General features: G+C 36.5%; 2 protein-coding genes across 2 annotated transcripts; one reads left to right on the forward strand and one right to left on the reverse strand.

Moving 5' to 3' along the window:
* The first annotated feature begins 337 nt into the window (after positions 1-337).
* On the forward strand, positions 338-4,683 carry LOC140962676 (formin-like protein 6). Its single transcript, XM_073421626.1, has 4 exons — positions 338-2,087; positions 2,166-2,353; positions 3,014-3,255; positions 3,580-4,683. Exons 1-4 carry the CDS (start codon positions 619-621, stop codon positions 4,363-4,365), a joined length of 2,685 nt encoding a protein of 894 aa, XP_073277727.1. The 5' UTR covers positions 338-618; the 3' UTR covers positions 4,366-4,683.
* A 4,148-nt stretch (positions 4,684-8,831) lies between these two features.
* Positions 8,832-10,461, reverse strand: LOC140962677 (cyclin-dependent kinase inhibitor 6-like). Its single transcript, XM_073421627.1, has 4 exons — positions 9,984-10,461; positions 9,776-9,825; positions 9,389-9,571; positions 8,832-9,288 (listed from the first exon to the last, which is right to left on the reverse strand). The coding sequence occupies exons 1-4, from the start codon at positions 10,320-10,322 to the stop codon at positions 9,213-9,215; spliced, it is 648 nt and encodes a 215-aa protein (XP_073277728.1). The 5' UTR covers positions 10,323-10,461; the 3' UTR covers positions 8,832-9,212.
* Between the last annotated feature and the right edge of the window lie 2,351 nt (positions 10,462-12,812).

Genomic DNA, 12,812 nt, shown 5'->3' on the forward strand with positions numbered 1-12,812 from the left:
GTTGTGGACATTAGTCAGATTAGTTTATAAGAAAAAAAAACCCGATATATTGAATATCGTAAGGTATATGAATATGAATTGATGTTACCACAAAATCATATCACGTGTAGCATGGATTGAATTGTTAATTCTTGTGGTTTTTAAGTTGGTTCAGTTATTATATATCGTTGATAATAATAATCATCCAATGATTCCAAATGGTTTAGTCGGGTTGTTGTATGGTTTGGAATTTCAAAATTATATCTATAATTTTTGATATATAGCTAAAATATTCAGTTTTACACTTTATTAAAAAAAAGTACTTTGCAATATATGAAAATAATAATAATAATTACTTCCCAGGTGTAAAACTCAAGTTTATGTACTATAATAATGTAAAAAGATACCTCAATACAGGAGGTGGAAAAGCGTAGCTATTCCCAAGTGATCGCCCCCGCTGTGAGAGAGAGAGCGAGAGAGCGTCAAGATCTTGCAGCTCTGAGAAACTTCTCCTTTACAAACTCATCCCCTCTTTCAGTCTTTTTATCTCTAAATTTTGGCGAAAACTGAGAATTTAGAACGAGGCATGAACAAGGGGAAACAAAGAAACATAAATGAGCTTGTCGAGAAAAAAGCACCATGAGAGCCGATTATCTGTGCGATTTCTTGATTTTATCATTGGTCGTCTCTTTAATGCTCCAGTTGATTATAGGGGCAGAACCCAAGATTCAAAATTTTGTTAATGAAGAGAAAACCAGGAGAATTCTGCACCAACCAATGCTTCCATCCAACTCAGAAACTCCTCCGCCGCCGCCGCCGCCCTCCCCGCCACCGCTACCGACAAGCCAGGTTTCACCAGACCAAGACCAGCCATTCTTCCACGAACTCCCAACTGGTCCAACGGTGGATCAGGGCTATGGAGCCGGCCAGAATTCACCATCAACTTCAGCCAACACGCCGGCCGTTGAGTCTAATCCAGTTGCCACGAAGCCAACCAATTCCGCCAAGAAAATTGGAATAGCAGTTTCATCAGGAATTCTAACTCTGGTAATGGTATCTGCGCTTGCCTTCTATTTATTCAAGCAGCGGTCGAATCAGACTGATGAGTCCCGGAAGCTTGTTGGTGGGAATTCAAGATTCACCAATGAAGAATCAAGAATGCCACCATCTACTTTCCTCTACATTGGGACGGTGGAGCCATCTGCAAGAAGTTTGGTAAATGAGACCGCTAAGCATGATGCAAATGGCTCACCATATCAAAAGTTGAAGCCCGGAAAAAGATCGGAACGGTACCGGCCTAGTCCCGAACTTCAGCCTCTGCCACCTTTAACCAAGCCACCGCAGCCGCCGAGTATAAATTCACCTCCACCGATGTCTTCATCAGATGACGAGAGTAATGACACCAATTTTTACACTCCACAAGGATCATCTATGAGCAACGAGTCTCCGGGTGGGCGCCACAGCAACCGGTGTAACAATATGGGCCAACTAAACCAGACTAGACCAGAAACTCGTATTGCTAATACTTCGGTCCCTCATTCCAAGAGAACATCACCGAAATCTCGTTTATCAGAATCATCCCCAGACACAAAGCCCGTGATGATACAATCAATAAAGCAATCTTTTCTACCATCTGAAACTTCTTCCTTGGGGCCATCGCAGCCAAGTAAAACACTGTCATTTACTTCTAAAAGGGCAGCAGCTAGATTCTCGGCACCACCTCCACCACCGGATATGGCACGGCTTCAATCAATAAGCAATTATGAGCAACAAACATCGAAAATATCAATTCCTCCCCCGCCGCCTCCACCTCCACCGCCTTTGCCGGCATCAAGAAAATTCGGACCCATGGAAAAAAATGTGCCTTCACAAGTCTCCAAACTGGTAACAAGGCTACAGTTAAAGACTCCAAGTCCGAAAGCATCCCCAAGGATTGAGAAATTAACCTCCGTTGAAGAAGAGAGTAAAGGTTCCAGTTCATCAGAGATACATGGTGCTGATTACAAAGATGGGTCGAAGCCCAAGTTGAAACCTTTGCATTGGGACAAAGTGCGAGCCACTTCGGACAGGGACACGGTTTGGGACCATTTAAAGTTTAGTTCATTCCAGTAAGTGAAATATACAATACTTACATGGAAATAATTGTGATATTTATAACATCTGTTGATATGATATTTTTCCTCAAGGTTGAATGAGGACGCAATGGAATCTCTTTTCGGATTTAATTCGGTTCCTAAAGAGGGAAGGAAGTTGGTGATCCCTTCTTTTGATCAGGAGAACAGAGTGCTGGATCCAAAGAAATCCCAAAACATAGCCATTTTATTGCGAGCGTTGAACGTGACAAGAGAAGAAGTTTGTGAAGCACTTTTAGATGGTATGTATCGTTGACTTTATGCATAAGTGAATAAAAATCAGCTGTACCAAAAATATTAGCAGACAATGAGGTTTTGTTATTGATTTAAAAAGAAAAGTGGCTATTATTGTCACTCGGAAGATAATAATCGACTCTTTTATCGGAAAATGAAAAGATGACATGAAAGAAACGGCTACCTAAAACCAAGTAGGCATTAATGTTAAATCGTCTATTCTTTTTTGTACTAACTAATGCTGAGCAAGCTTGTAATCTCAAGTTTGAACTTGTGAATTTTCATATGAGAAAAAAATTACACTTACCAGTAAATTTTCCAGCGGAAGAAAAAACTTTATTCCAACAGATGCTTACGAAAACATTTGAATTTTGTGTTAACGTATTGCAATACTGCAATCAGAGGACCAAGACTTAAGAAAGGAGGCGAAAAAGGGCGGGATTTACGTTTAGTTCGGAATCAAGCAATTCTAAAGCGAATATACCATGCCATTATGATTTTGGAAAACTGGCATGATGCTTAGTTATTATGACGAATCCTAGCCTACAATACTTTGTTTCTTTTAATGCCTAAACAGGGGTTTGAATTTTATTTGAGATTTCTATAATTGGTTATCTCTCCGAATTTTTTGTTATTAATTTATTCAAAGATTTGCCTTGATGCTGCAGGAAATCCAGAGGGATTGGGTCCAGAGCTTTTGGAGACATTAGTGAAGATGGCGCCAACCAAAGAGGAAGAAATAAAACTTAAAAACTACAATGATGAAGGCTGTAAGTTGGGATCCGCAGAGAGATTCCTCAAGTCAATACTCGCTATCCCATTTGCCTTTAAAAGAGTAGAAGCCATGCTATATAGAGCAAACTTTGATGCAGAAGTGAATTACTTGCGAAAATCTTTTCAAACTCTAGAGGTACAGCCAATTATTGGATTGAACTTGGCTAATTCTATGATGATGTTTTATGATTTACAGTTTTTGTCCGTACTGAATGTTGAAACCATAGATCCCAAATTTCGATCTCACGGAAGAGAATTCAACAATAGAAGTTATGTTTGAGTTCATTCCTACATCTAGAAGTCTGGAACTAGGGAATATATGTCCAAAAATTTGAACTCTTGAGAGATTGTCCGGTTAAACAGTGACCGTTTCTTTATACGTTTCCATTCTAGTATAACTGAAAATCTCATTGTTTAAGGTCCGTGAGTCTTCTCACGAGTGGATCATTGCACAATGCAGGAGGCGAGTGAGGAATTGAAGAAGAGCCGCCTATTTCTTAAGCTGCTTGAAGCTGTTTTAAAGACAGGAAACCGTTTGAACGATGGCACTAATCGTGGTGATGCTCAGGCTTTTAAACTGGACACTCTATTAAAATTAGTGGACATAAAGGGAACGGATGGAAAAACAACCTTACTTCACTTTGTCGTCCAAGAGATAGTCAGGTCCGAAGGAGCAGTTTCCGACCCCACCAGTGAAAATCTGCCAATCAAAACCCCATTTCGAGAAGAAGAGTTCAAGAAAAAGGGATTGCAGATCGTATCTGGGTTAAGTAAAGAACTTAGAAATGTTAAAAAGGCAGCAGGAATGGACTCGGATGTATTGAGCAGCTACGTCTCCAAACTGGAAACGGGACTTGAGAAGATCAGATTGGTTCTTCAATACGAGAAACAGAGCATGCAAGGTAAATTCTATGATTCGATGAAAGAGTTTCTTGATGAAGCTACCGAGGAAATTTATCGGGTTAAGTCTGTAGAAAGAAAAGCCCTGTCCCTCGTGACTGAGGTAACCGAGTATTTCCATGGAGATGCTGCAAAAGAGGAGGCTCATCCACTAAGGATTTTCCTGATCGTACGAGATTTTCTCTCCATATTAGACAATGTATGCAAAGATGTAGGCAGAATGCAGGATAGAACTACAATGGGCGCAGGTAAATCATTCAGAATACCCGTAACTGCACCAATGCCAGTCCTTAACAGATACAACACGCGGAGGTACGATAGAAGTTCTGATGAAGATAGCATGTAATCCGTGATCGGGCAACTTTGGTATACCACACATGAGGATATGATATCTTTCACAATGGATTTCCAGCTGCGTTTGATACAAGATACATAAAAAGTATAAAGGTAAATTGCAACAGAACAACTGAAATAAGTAGCAGGGATGCGAGATCTTGAACAATGAACAGTACGATGTCGCCCAAGGATGCGTAAATCCCAGAAGAAAATAGTTTTTTTTCTTAAAAAATGTTAAATACAGTAGCTATAGGTAAAACGGTCTACTTCCATTATACTTATCGTACTTCATTAAGTTTTTAGGAAATAATATGCATTATTTTGCTTCCTTCATTTCACAGGCATTCATCTATCCATATATGATCTCGAATGATATTCATCAAGAATGACCATCAGATGACTGAAAATGATAGGATCGAAATGGGCTACGATTCTTGTTATAATGCATAAATAGGAGTTCAAAATCGAGCAGATGATAATTAATCATTTTCCAATTGAAAATTTTCAGGGCTCCTTGCCGTTCTAGGAAATAGATGGATAAATATATAAATATAAACAACGTAAAAGAATCATAGTGATTGACTGAATCTTAATTAATGTTTTGTGTCAGAATCCTAAATTATAAGAGCCTGTTCGGTGTAAGTGTAAGGGCTCTAGTCACACGTCAAAGGGAGCTGCTCGTTACATGCGAGTAGTATTCACGTGTGGTATCAATACTAATGTAATTTTATCCGAACTTTCCTTCGCAGGTGACCTAAAAGTATGATGTATAATTATTTTAAAATCATAAATTCTGCATCCGAAATCCATATAATTATTTTAAAATCATAAATTCTGCATCCGAAATCCATAAAATCATAAATTCTGCATCCGTAGGTAAAAAACTAGTTTATCAGACTTTATCTCTGTCTCCCCCACAGTTGCAAATAAAATCTTAAACGACGTTTATTGGCAGAATGTTGGGGATTATCAGAAGTTCAGCGAAGCTACCAACTTACAGAAGGAGATTCCGGCAGGTTGTGAAGGCACTAGTTGCTTATGCGTTAGCAAAAGAAGGTGGTGACTCAAAGGCCGTGGGCTATTCTGGTTCAAAGGATGGATCTGACAGATGGTCTTCTGCTGCAGCAAAGGAAAGCTCCAACAGATCCATGTGATCTACCAGATCAATTGCTTCCATCGATATCGTGTAGGCGGAGCAGAAGATTTAGTAGGGTCCCGACTTTTTGTTTTTCGTCATCATTTCTAAATCTCTAATTATTCAATTCGTTTTGTGTGCATAAAATTTTTTAGCAGGTGCTCTTGGTAAATTTCAAGTATAGGAAGATATGTGGTTGGAGAAATGTAATTCTTGTTTTGTTTGGGTTACGGACACAAATGTATGCTGACACGCAAGCAATACCCGGATTTAGTAGCGTTGATTGATTGTTATCTAAGAAACTTGTATTGTGGTAAGAATTATAATTTGGAGTAATCTACAAATTCACATGTTTTAATATTGTTAGATAAGTATGAGTGAATGAACATTGGGAAGTGTGTTAAAAGTCTTGTCTCATATTGGAAAATGCGCCAAAAAAAACTTTCTTATTAGCTCTATTTTTGAGCTATAGGATTGGGCTACAAGAGGCACCAGAAGTTTTTGAAAAGGGAGAGGACGCTGACAGGCTGGATCTCGAAAAAACACACACGCGAGAGCGTACGGCCCGGCTCGGCCCGGTTTCTTGACCATATTAATCTTTTTGGATAAAGTTTATGTGGGATAATATTTTCTTCGAAACATTTCGATCCTAACCAGTGTGGTGCTTCAGTTCGAACAGTGCGTCTCGTGTGATTGTCCTTTGGCGTTGCACCGCGTCCTTTTGCATAAAACCGTGCGTCCTCTGCCTTGAAGGGTGCATCCCATGACTTATCGCAGAAAGTGTGTCCTCTGGATATGTAATTTGGCTTATGAAGCTCACTCTTTAAATAGTCCCTCTGCATGCATTCATCAAACTTCTTTTCTCCTACACACATTTTCGTTGCATTCTTTTCTTCCAAACTTGAAAACTTCGGCATATCTTTGTTCGCTGACATCCGGAACTTGTAGTGATGCAGTTTCTGAATTAGAGTTGTTGTATCTTGGGGACGATTGTCGTTTCATACAACACGTGAATACGGACAAATTTGTGTTGCGGAAAAAAGATTTTCCTTACCTCAACTCGTACTGTTCTCTATTCCAAAAATCATCGAGAAACATATATACTACAAATATGTCATTATTATTTATATGAATAAACATTACATTATTGGCCTCAGCTCTAACACGAGAAAAGGGAGCTGCTATTTTCCACAACTGGAAGAGATTCCAATAAAGAAAGAAAGCATCAAATAAAAGTTTAAGATTTAGATTATCTAATGTGTTAAAAACACATAACAAGATATGATCAACTCGTTTTCGTGAAAAGTCATATAATACTGTGTTTTCAGCCCATTTATAATAAATAAATCGGATTAATTAATAAAATTATGGGATGATTAGTTGTCATGATAATTACATCCTGAATAAAAGATACTCAGAATTACTTTTTACCCTTTTATCCCTCTCTGTCTTAATCATTACATCACTCACACCAAGACATACCTTCCCATTGGCAAATCCCAATGAAACCACCCACTCACTCACTCACATCTGATGAAAAAAGATTACTAAAACCTTTATTTTTTAAACCTTACCCTTTAAACTTATGTAGATACTGATACTGTTTGTCGGTGGGAACATAGACAACCAAAAGCTGTGCTACTAATTAATACTTGAAAGTTGCATTTTCATCTTCTTTGGAGAAACATCAAACAATTAATCTCATTCTCACCCAAAGTTAAAAACCCAAATGAAATTGGTGGCGACCTAGCTATTTATATGATGCTTATACCCCACCAATTTCATTAAGGGAATCAAAGGACCACTACCCCTCCATACCCACCTATTCTTGTTCCATTTCCTTTGTGAAAAAAGAACTATCTCTATCACATCTCTCTCTCTCTTCCCCTCTTTTACCAACATCTCTTCCTAATTCAAGGCCACATGTATTATTACCATTCCATGGTTTTTTGAAGTGTAAATTTTGGAATTTTATAAGGGATTAATCGTTGACTCATGAAAACATCCAGAGAAATAGATGGAACGTATTTTATTGTTAGACACAGAAAAAAAAAAAAGGTCTAAGAATGAAATGTAATTAGAACATTCAAACTTAAGACGGAAATGGGCAGCAGGGGGTTTGTAGGCAGTGGTGCCAAACTTCTTGTTACACATGCATGTTTTCATGCAATATATATGTGTTACATATATAAAAGAAAAGAATAAGAGTAATAATTGATTTCACTGGCTCATTTGTACTTGGTAAGGAACCGATGTGGGGTTTAACAAAAAAGGCAAAAGGAAGGAGGCTACCAAGCTAAGTTTGAGTAAAATCAAAAGAGAAAAAGAAAGCCATGCAGCACACATATACATCATACATGTACGGATAAAATCATAAATCGAACATTTGTACATATATGCATCCACATTCTACTTTCTTTAATTTCTTCTTTTTTTTTCGTCAAATATGTTTCAATACAATTTCCTTGATGAATAATTTTATCTCATCTTTAGCTTTTCCAAAATAATCCTTAATCATGACATTTCGTATCATCATCAATTACCAAAAAATATATTTTTATTGAATTAATAATCACTAACCATCAATTCTAATTTCTATTTCGAAAAAATAAAAACCTGTTTTAATTAATTTTCCCTTGGGCCGATTAGGTCCACAAACACACACACACAAAACACAGCCACATGGGCGGGTGATATCGGCTTAATTTTCCCGATCTGGAGCACGTGTCCGTAGCTTACACGGCAAACACTGTTGTTCTGTAGCTTTGTACCGGTTTGTTCGACCTGGGTAGTGTGAGGAGTTGACAAATACAATAAAGAGTTTATACGTGTTAAAATTTGATATGTATGAACTCTTCAATGGTTTTGGAGCACTACCATGTGGATAAGGTCGAATATACCAAATACCAACATCACATACCATTAATTCCTCCCCTTCTCACTCTGATATTCCAAATTAAACTTGCTAAGCTCACACTATTACACATTGCGTATATTCAACTCTTTTTTCATCACCCGTAAATTATTGGCAACAAGCAGAAAATGGAATGAGGGAAACATTAAGTGCAAGGCCTAAAAAAAATTATATACTCAAGGAATAATCATGTGCGATCCGACGGACTCATATGGCCAATCCCTCAAAATATATACATTAATTATTCTGTATTATACGTTAATTTTCTCCTAACTTACATATTAAATAAATATTGTCACACCACATCACTTGATTCTCGTGGTAAAAATCTTGGTTTCCCTTTACCAAGTTCTTGGTTCAATCCTTGTTTGAAAACACTATAAGTTCAAGAAAAAATAATAACAATAAAGAAAGAAAACCGAGTAAGTTATAAGAGAAGAATGAACTTTTATTTTCAATGTTAATATAAGGGATTAGATTTCCAATCCATCGCACAACGAAGTTTCAAATCGTGAGACTAAATAATTTACCTTATCACTTGAGAAAGAGGATCTAGTATCTTGATCTCTACAGTTACACTAATGACAGAACTCAGAAGAAATGATAACATAAAGAAGAAGCTAGCTAGGTAGCTGTACATTTATTCCAGATAATTGAACTAGCCACAAATTAAATCTACAGAATAAATCGTAGGACCCTTAGTTCTTGATTAAGCTTTAATTAGTGGAAGTAGGAACCCATGCATACTGATCTTGATTACCTTAACCGATCGATTTCACTGAAGAAAACCACGATTTCTTCTCCATTTTCAAGGATTTACTAGAATCCGAACCCATTCGTAGCGTCCCTCTAATGGCTCGTCCTTCAATATGTCAAAGTTGTACCTACATTCACAAATTATAGAAAATTTCAATGAATACATTAGCTACCATGGATGGTCGGTGGGGGCGCGCGAGGCGAAGGCGAGCGAGCGAGAGAGATTACTTGTCCATGAATTGTTTATGGATTTTCGTTTCAGCAGCAGAAAAGAATTCTTCGAGTTCAACCTCGGACGGCATTTTCTCCGCTGATATGGAACGTCGGCAAAAATTGGGCTCGCGTGGCATCGCAGTAGACTCCAGCTCGCCCAACTCAGCTTGAACCTGGCTAGACGGTGTCGTGTCTCTCCTGAAAAAGATGTGACATCTCGTAACCACTATTCCTCGTGAAAGGAAAAGAAAAAAAATTCTAACAGTACGCCCACTTCTGCGCATGGAAGTGAGTGAAGGTCAGAGAAACTGCTGAGTGGAACTGTACGTGGAAGAAATCAAAGAGGGAATGATTCACTTGAAGATTTAAATATGTAATCAAATCAAATATCATACGATTTACCTCTCCTCTAATTTGCCAACTGATGTAGCCAAAAATCCCTCATTCTTCTCCTGTGCGTATAGGAAAAAGGAGTTAAAAATTGGAACCTCGTGTATTAAATTTTGAAGAACAGTTAAGCTCTAAGACGATATTAATTCCGCCGTCCGTAACTTGCAGAGAAATTAATAAGTACGAGATCGTAGAATTCAACCACTCATTCAAAATTTACCTCCAGATCTACGAAATCCGTACTCCCCTTGGCCAGCTGACTCGATCCGTTTCTTGAGCAACAAGATGCCAAAACACGATCGGAACCACCGCTGTCGCATGTTGAATCTCCCGAACTCACCGACAACTCCGAATTCCCCGCTGGAACCACGGCCAAGAGTCGCTTTTCGAGCCGCACTAAGGACGCGGTCATCTCCGATTCTCCCAATCCAATCTTCCTCTTCTTGTCCACCGCCTGCTGAGCTGTCGAAGTCCGAGTCACCCTCGCGTCAATCTGCGGCGCCGTCTTTTCCACTACCGCCTCTCTCGAACGCTTACACTTGCTCGTACCCCTTCCCATTGAAGAAAACTTCGTGCGAAACAATATTTCCAAGCCTCCGCCTACACCATGCGCAAGGAGAGAGTGATCAAAATTTTGCAATGTCGGATAATTACTTTTTCGATGTGTTATAAGAGAGAGATTGGGTGGGTGGTGATGATGGTGGGCTGAAACTCCGTTAACGTTAACTGGATTTTCTGACGTTCACCGTTACGCAGATCTGACATGCAATTTTAGCCAATGTGTAATTAACAAACATTTTTAGAGGATTTTAATGACATGTAAATTTATCCTATAAATTAATTACTGTACTGATTTTTACTTGATATTGTTATATAAGGTATATTTTCATACAAAGTATTTATAATACCATTTTATTTTTGTGAAATAAAATTATATATTTCTTACTCAAAATTTAAAAGGAAACCTGAAAAAATTACCGAAACAAAACAACATATTTTGGTTATATTTTGTCCGATGTTGTCAACTCGATTCTACTTCAGAAATATTGTCGAATCAAAACTAAACATATTTTAATTTTAAGGAAATCGAACTCGACTAGACCAAAACATCCCTCAGCTAAGAAAGAATACGGAGAGGTATTTTGTTTTTTAACCTCTGTCAACTATTTAATTAAAAAAATGACCTACTCATGTGTATTTAAAATATAAATTAAGAGATCATTTTCTTAATTAAATAGTTGGCCCAGTTAATTTTACAAATTTTCCTATGAATTTATTGTAAATTATCACACAGCGTGCCCTTTTTCACTATAAAGCATGATAATTGCTTCTTTTCGGAAAATTTACAAAGTTACCAACATTGTTTGAAGATTAAATCATCTTCTGCTTTTTAATTATATCAGAACAAAATTTTTATATCACAAAATCAATACTGATTTTTCCGTGCTGGGACGATAGTTAATATTTCATAGATTAATTTGGCAAGATCTAGTCTAATTTTTATTTCCTTAGCTAGAAAAACCTACAAACAAAAGCTGGATACTTTTATTTTATGTTAACAAATTGCATGTCTTTTGTAGTTGTTATTTTATCGGTGTCTTTTATTTTCTGCACACAGGGGAAAGGCCAAATTTCAAAGCAGATGAAAAAGAAGCTAAGGATTTGAAATCTCTCTCTCTTTTCACGCTTTTTTACGCAGCGGAAAGAAATAAGAAAGCAAAAATAAAAGCCTACCTTTTTTTTTTTTATTTCCCCATCATTTATATTTTTCTCTAATTATGACAAGAACTCGTCTTTTTTTTGAAACAGATCAATCATATATATATTTATAATAAAAAATAATATTTTTGACATTAAAAAAATAATATTTTTCATGGATGATCCAAAAAAAATATTGGTATAAAAAAATTGACCCGTGAGACCGTCTCATATGAATTTTTATATTGTCATAAATGACGGGAAAATAAAGTCCACAACCAGCCAGTCAGCCGACTTCTTCAAGTATCAAAGATACCTAAATAAATTAAATTGTATATATATATATATGTATCAATCCCCTATATCACACCAAAATGGGCTAATATATATGATCTTGTGTTTCAACATATATACGATGAAAGTCGTAAGCAACATGGCGTGAGGTCATGAGACGGATCTCTCTACCTCTTTATTTAGAGCAAAACCAAACAATACATTAATCCTTTTGAAAGTGGAAAATGTAATCTTGTAAAAATAAGTGAATAAATTCAAATTTGTAATTTTTTTTTTAAAAAAATTTAAACAATTAACAACATGTTTATATAATATGAGGACGAAACGAGACATCAGACATGGCATGCAAGTCCATTTATTTTAGGGCCATAAAGGCATGCACATACCCGTTAGGTAGTGATCATGGTGGGCACATCACTCGCGAGAAATAGAATGAATGTTTAATATCAACATGTCGTCGCTTTCGATATTTTAATATTAAAGCAAATACATATAATTTTAAATTTTTTTCCATATAAAATTGGCATGCATGCAGCCCAAATCTTTCCATGCCAATATATATATCGTGTTCAATTTTGTATTTTCTAGGAATTTTATATATATAATATATATATAATTTTAATTTAGGCAACTTAATTACATTTATTTATACCATGTGTTATCAGTTAATGTGGGGCTGAATTCATTGTCGCCAATCAAAGTTAGATAACATGCATGTTAATTGTACATCTCTAGACAACTTGGATAATCAGACTTTAATGGAAATAAATGATGTTGTCACGTTGTCAACCCCTAATTATCCTAGCCCACATTTAAATTCTTCCATCAACATCAATATATTTAATATATATTGAGTACATATTACTATGTTACGTCATCACTATTAACATTATTATTATTATTAGAGATAAGAAATTTTGTATACACGATTAGGTGTTATCTTATTGTTATTATCTAATTAACATTTACGATATTAATAAATGATCATGAACCTAATTATTGGAAATTCAACTTACCTAATAAAAACAAATTATCTGATGATAATATATAAAATCTA

The sequence above is a fragment of the Primulina huaijiensis genome, chromosome 17, assembly GCF_012295235.1.
Source record: "Primulina huaijiensis isolate GDHJ02 chromosome 17, ASM1229523v2, whole genome shotgun sequence".
In the NCBI taxonomy this organism is placed as follows: domain Eukaryota; kingdom Viridiplantae; phylum Streptophyta; class Magnoliopsida; order Lamiales; family Gesneriaceae; genus Primulina; species Primulina huaijiensis.

What these genes read in the sequence shown, in the direction of transcription:
- LOC140962677 (XM_073421627.1), bottom strand. Translation starts at nt 10,322, where the DNA reads ATGGGAAGGGGTACGAGCAAGTGTAAGCGTTCGAGAGAGGCGGTAGTG. An exon ending in CGGATTTCGTAGATCTGGAG is followed by an intron (nt 9,826 to 9,983) that starts GTAAATTTTGAA and finishes CTATACGCACAG; the next exon opens with GAGAAGAATGAGGGATTTTT. An exon ending in GTTGGCAAATTAGAGGAGAG is followed by an intron (nt 9,572 to 9,775) that starts GTAAATCGTATG and finishes CATCTTTTTCAG; the next exon opens with GAGAGACACGACACCGTCTA.
- LOC140962676 (XM_073421626.1), top strand. Translation starts at nt 619, where the DNA reads ATGAGAGCCGATTATCTGTGCGATTTCTTGATTTTATCATTGGTCGTC. An exon ending in TTAAAGTTTAGTTCATTCCA is followed by an intron (nt 2,088 to 2,165) that starts GTAAGTGAAATA and finishes TTTTTCCTCAAG; the next exon opens with GTTGAATGAGGACGCAATGG. An exon ending in TTGTGAAGCACTTTTAGATG is followed by an intron (nt 2,354 to 3,013) that starts GTATGTATCGTT and finishes TTGATGCTGCAG; the next exon opens with GAAATCCAGAGGGATTGGGT.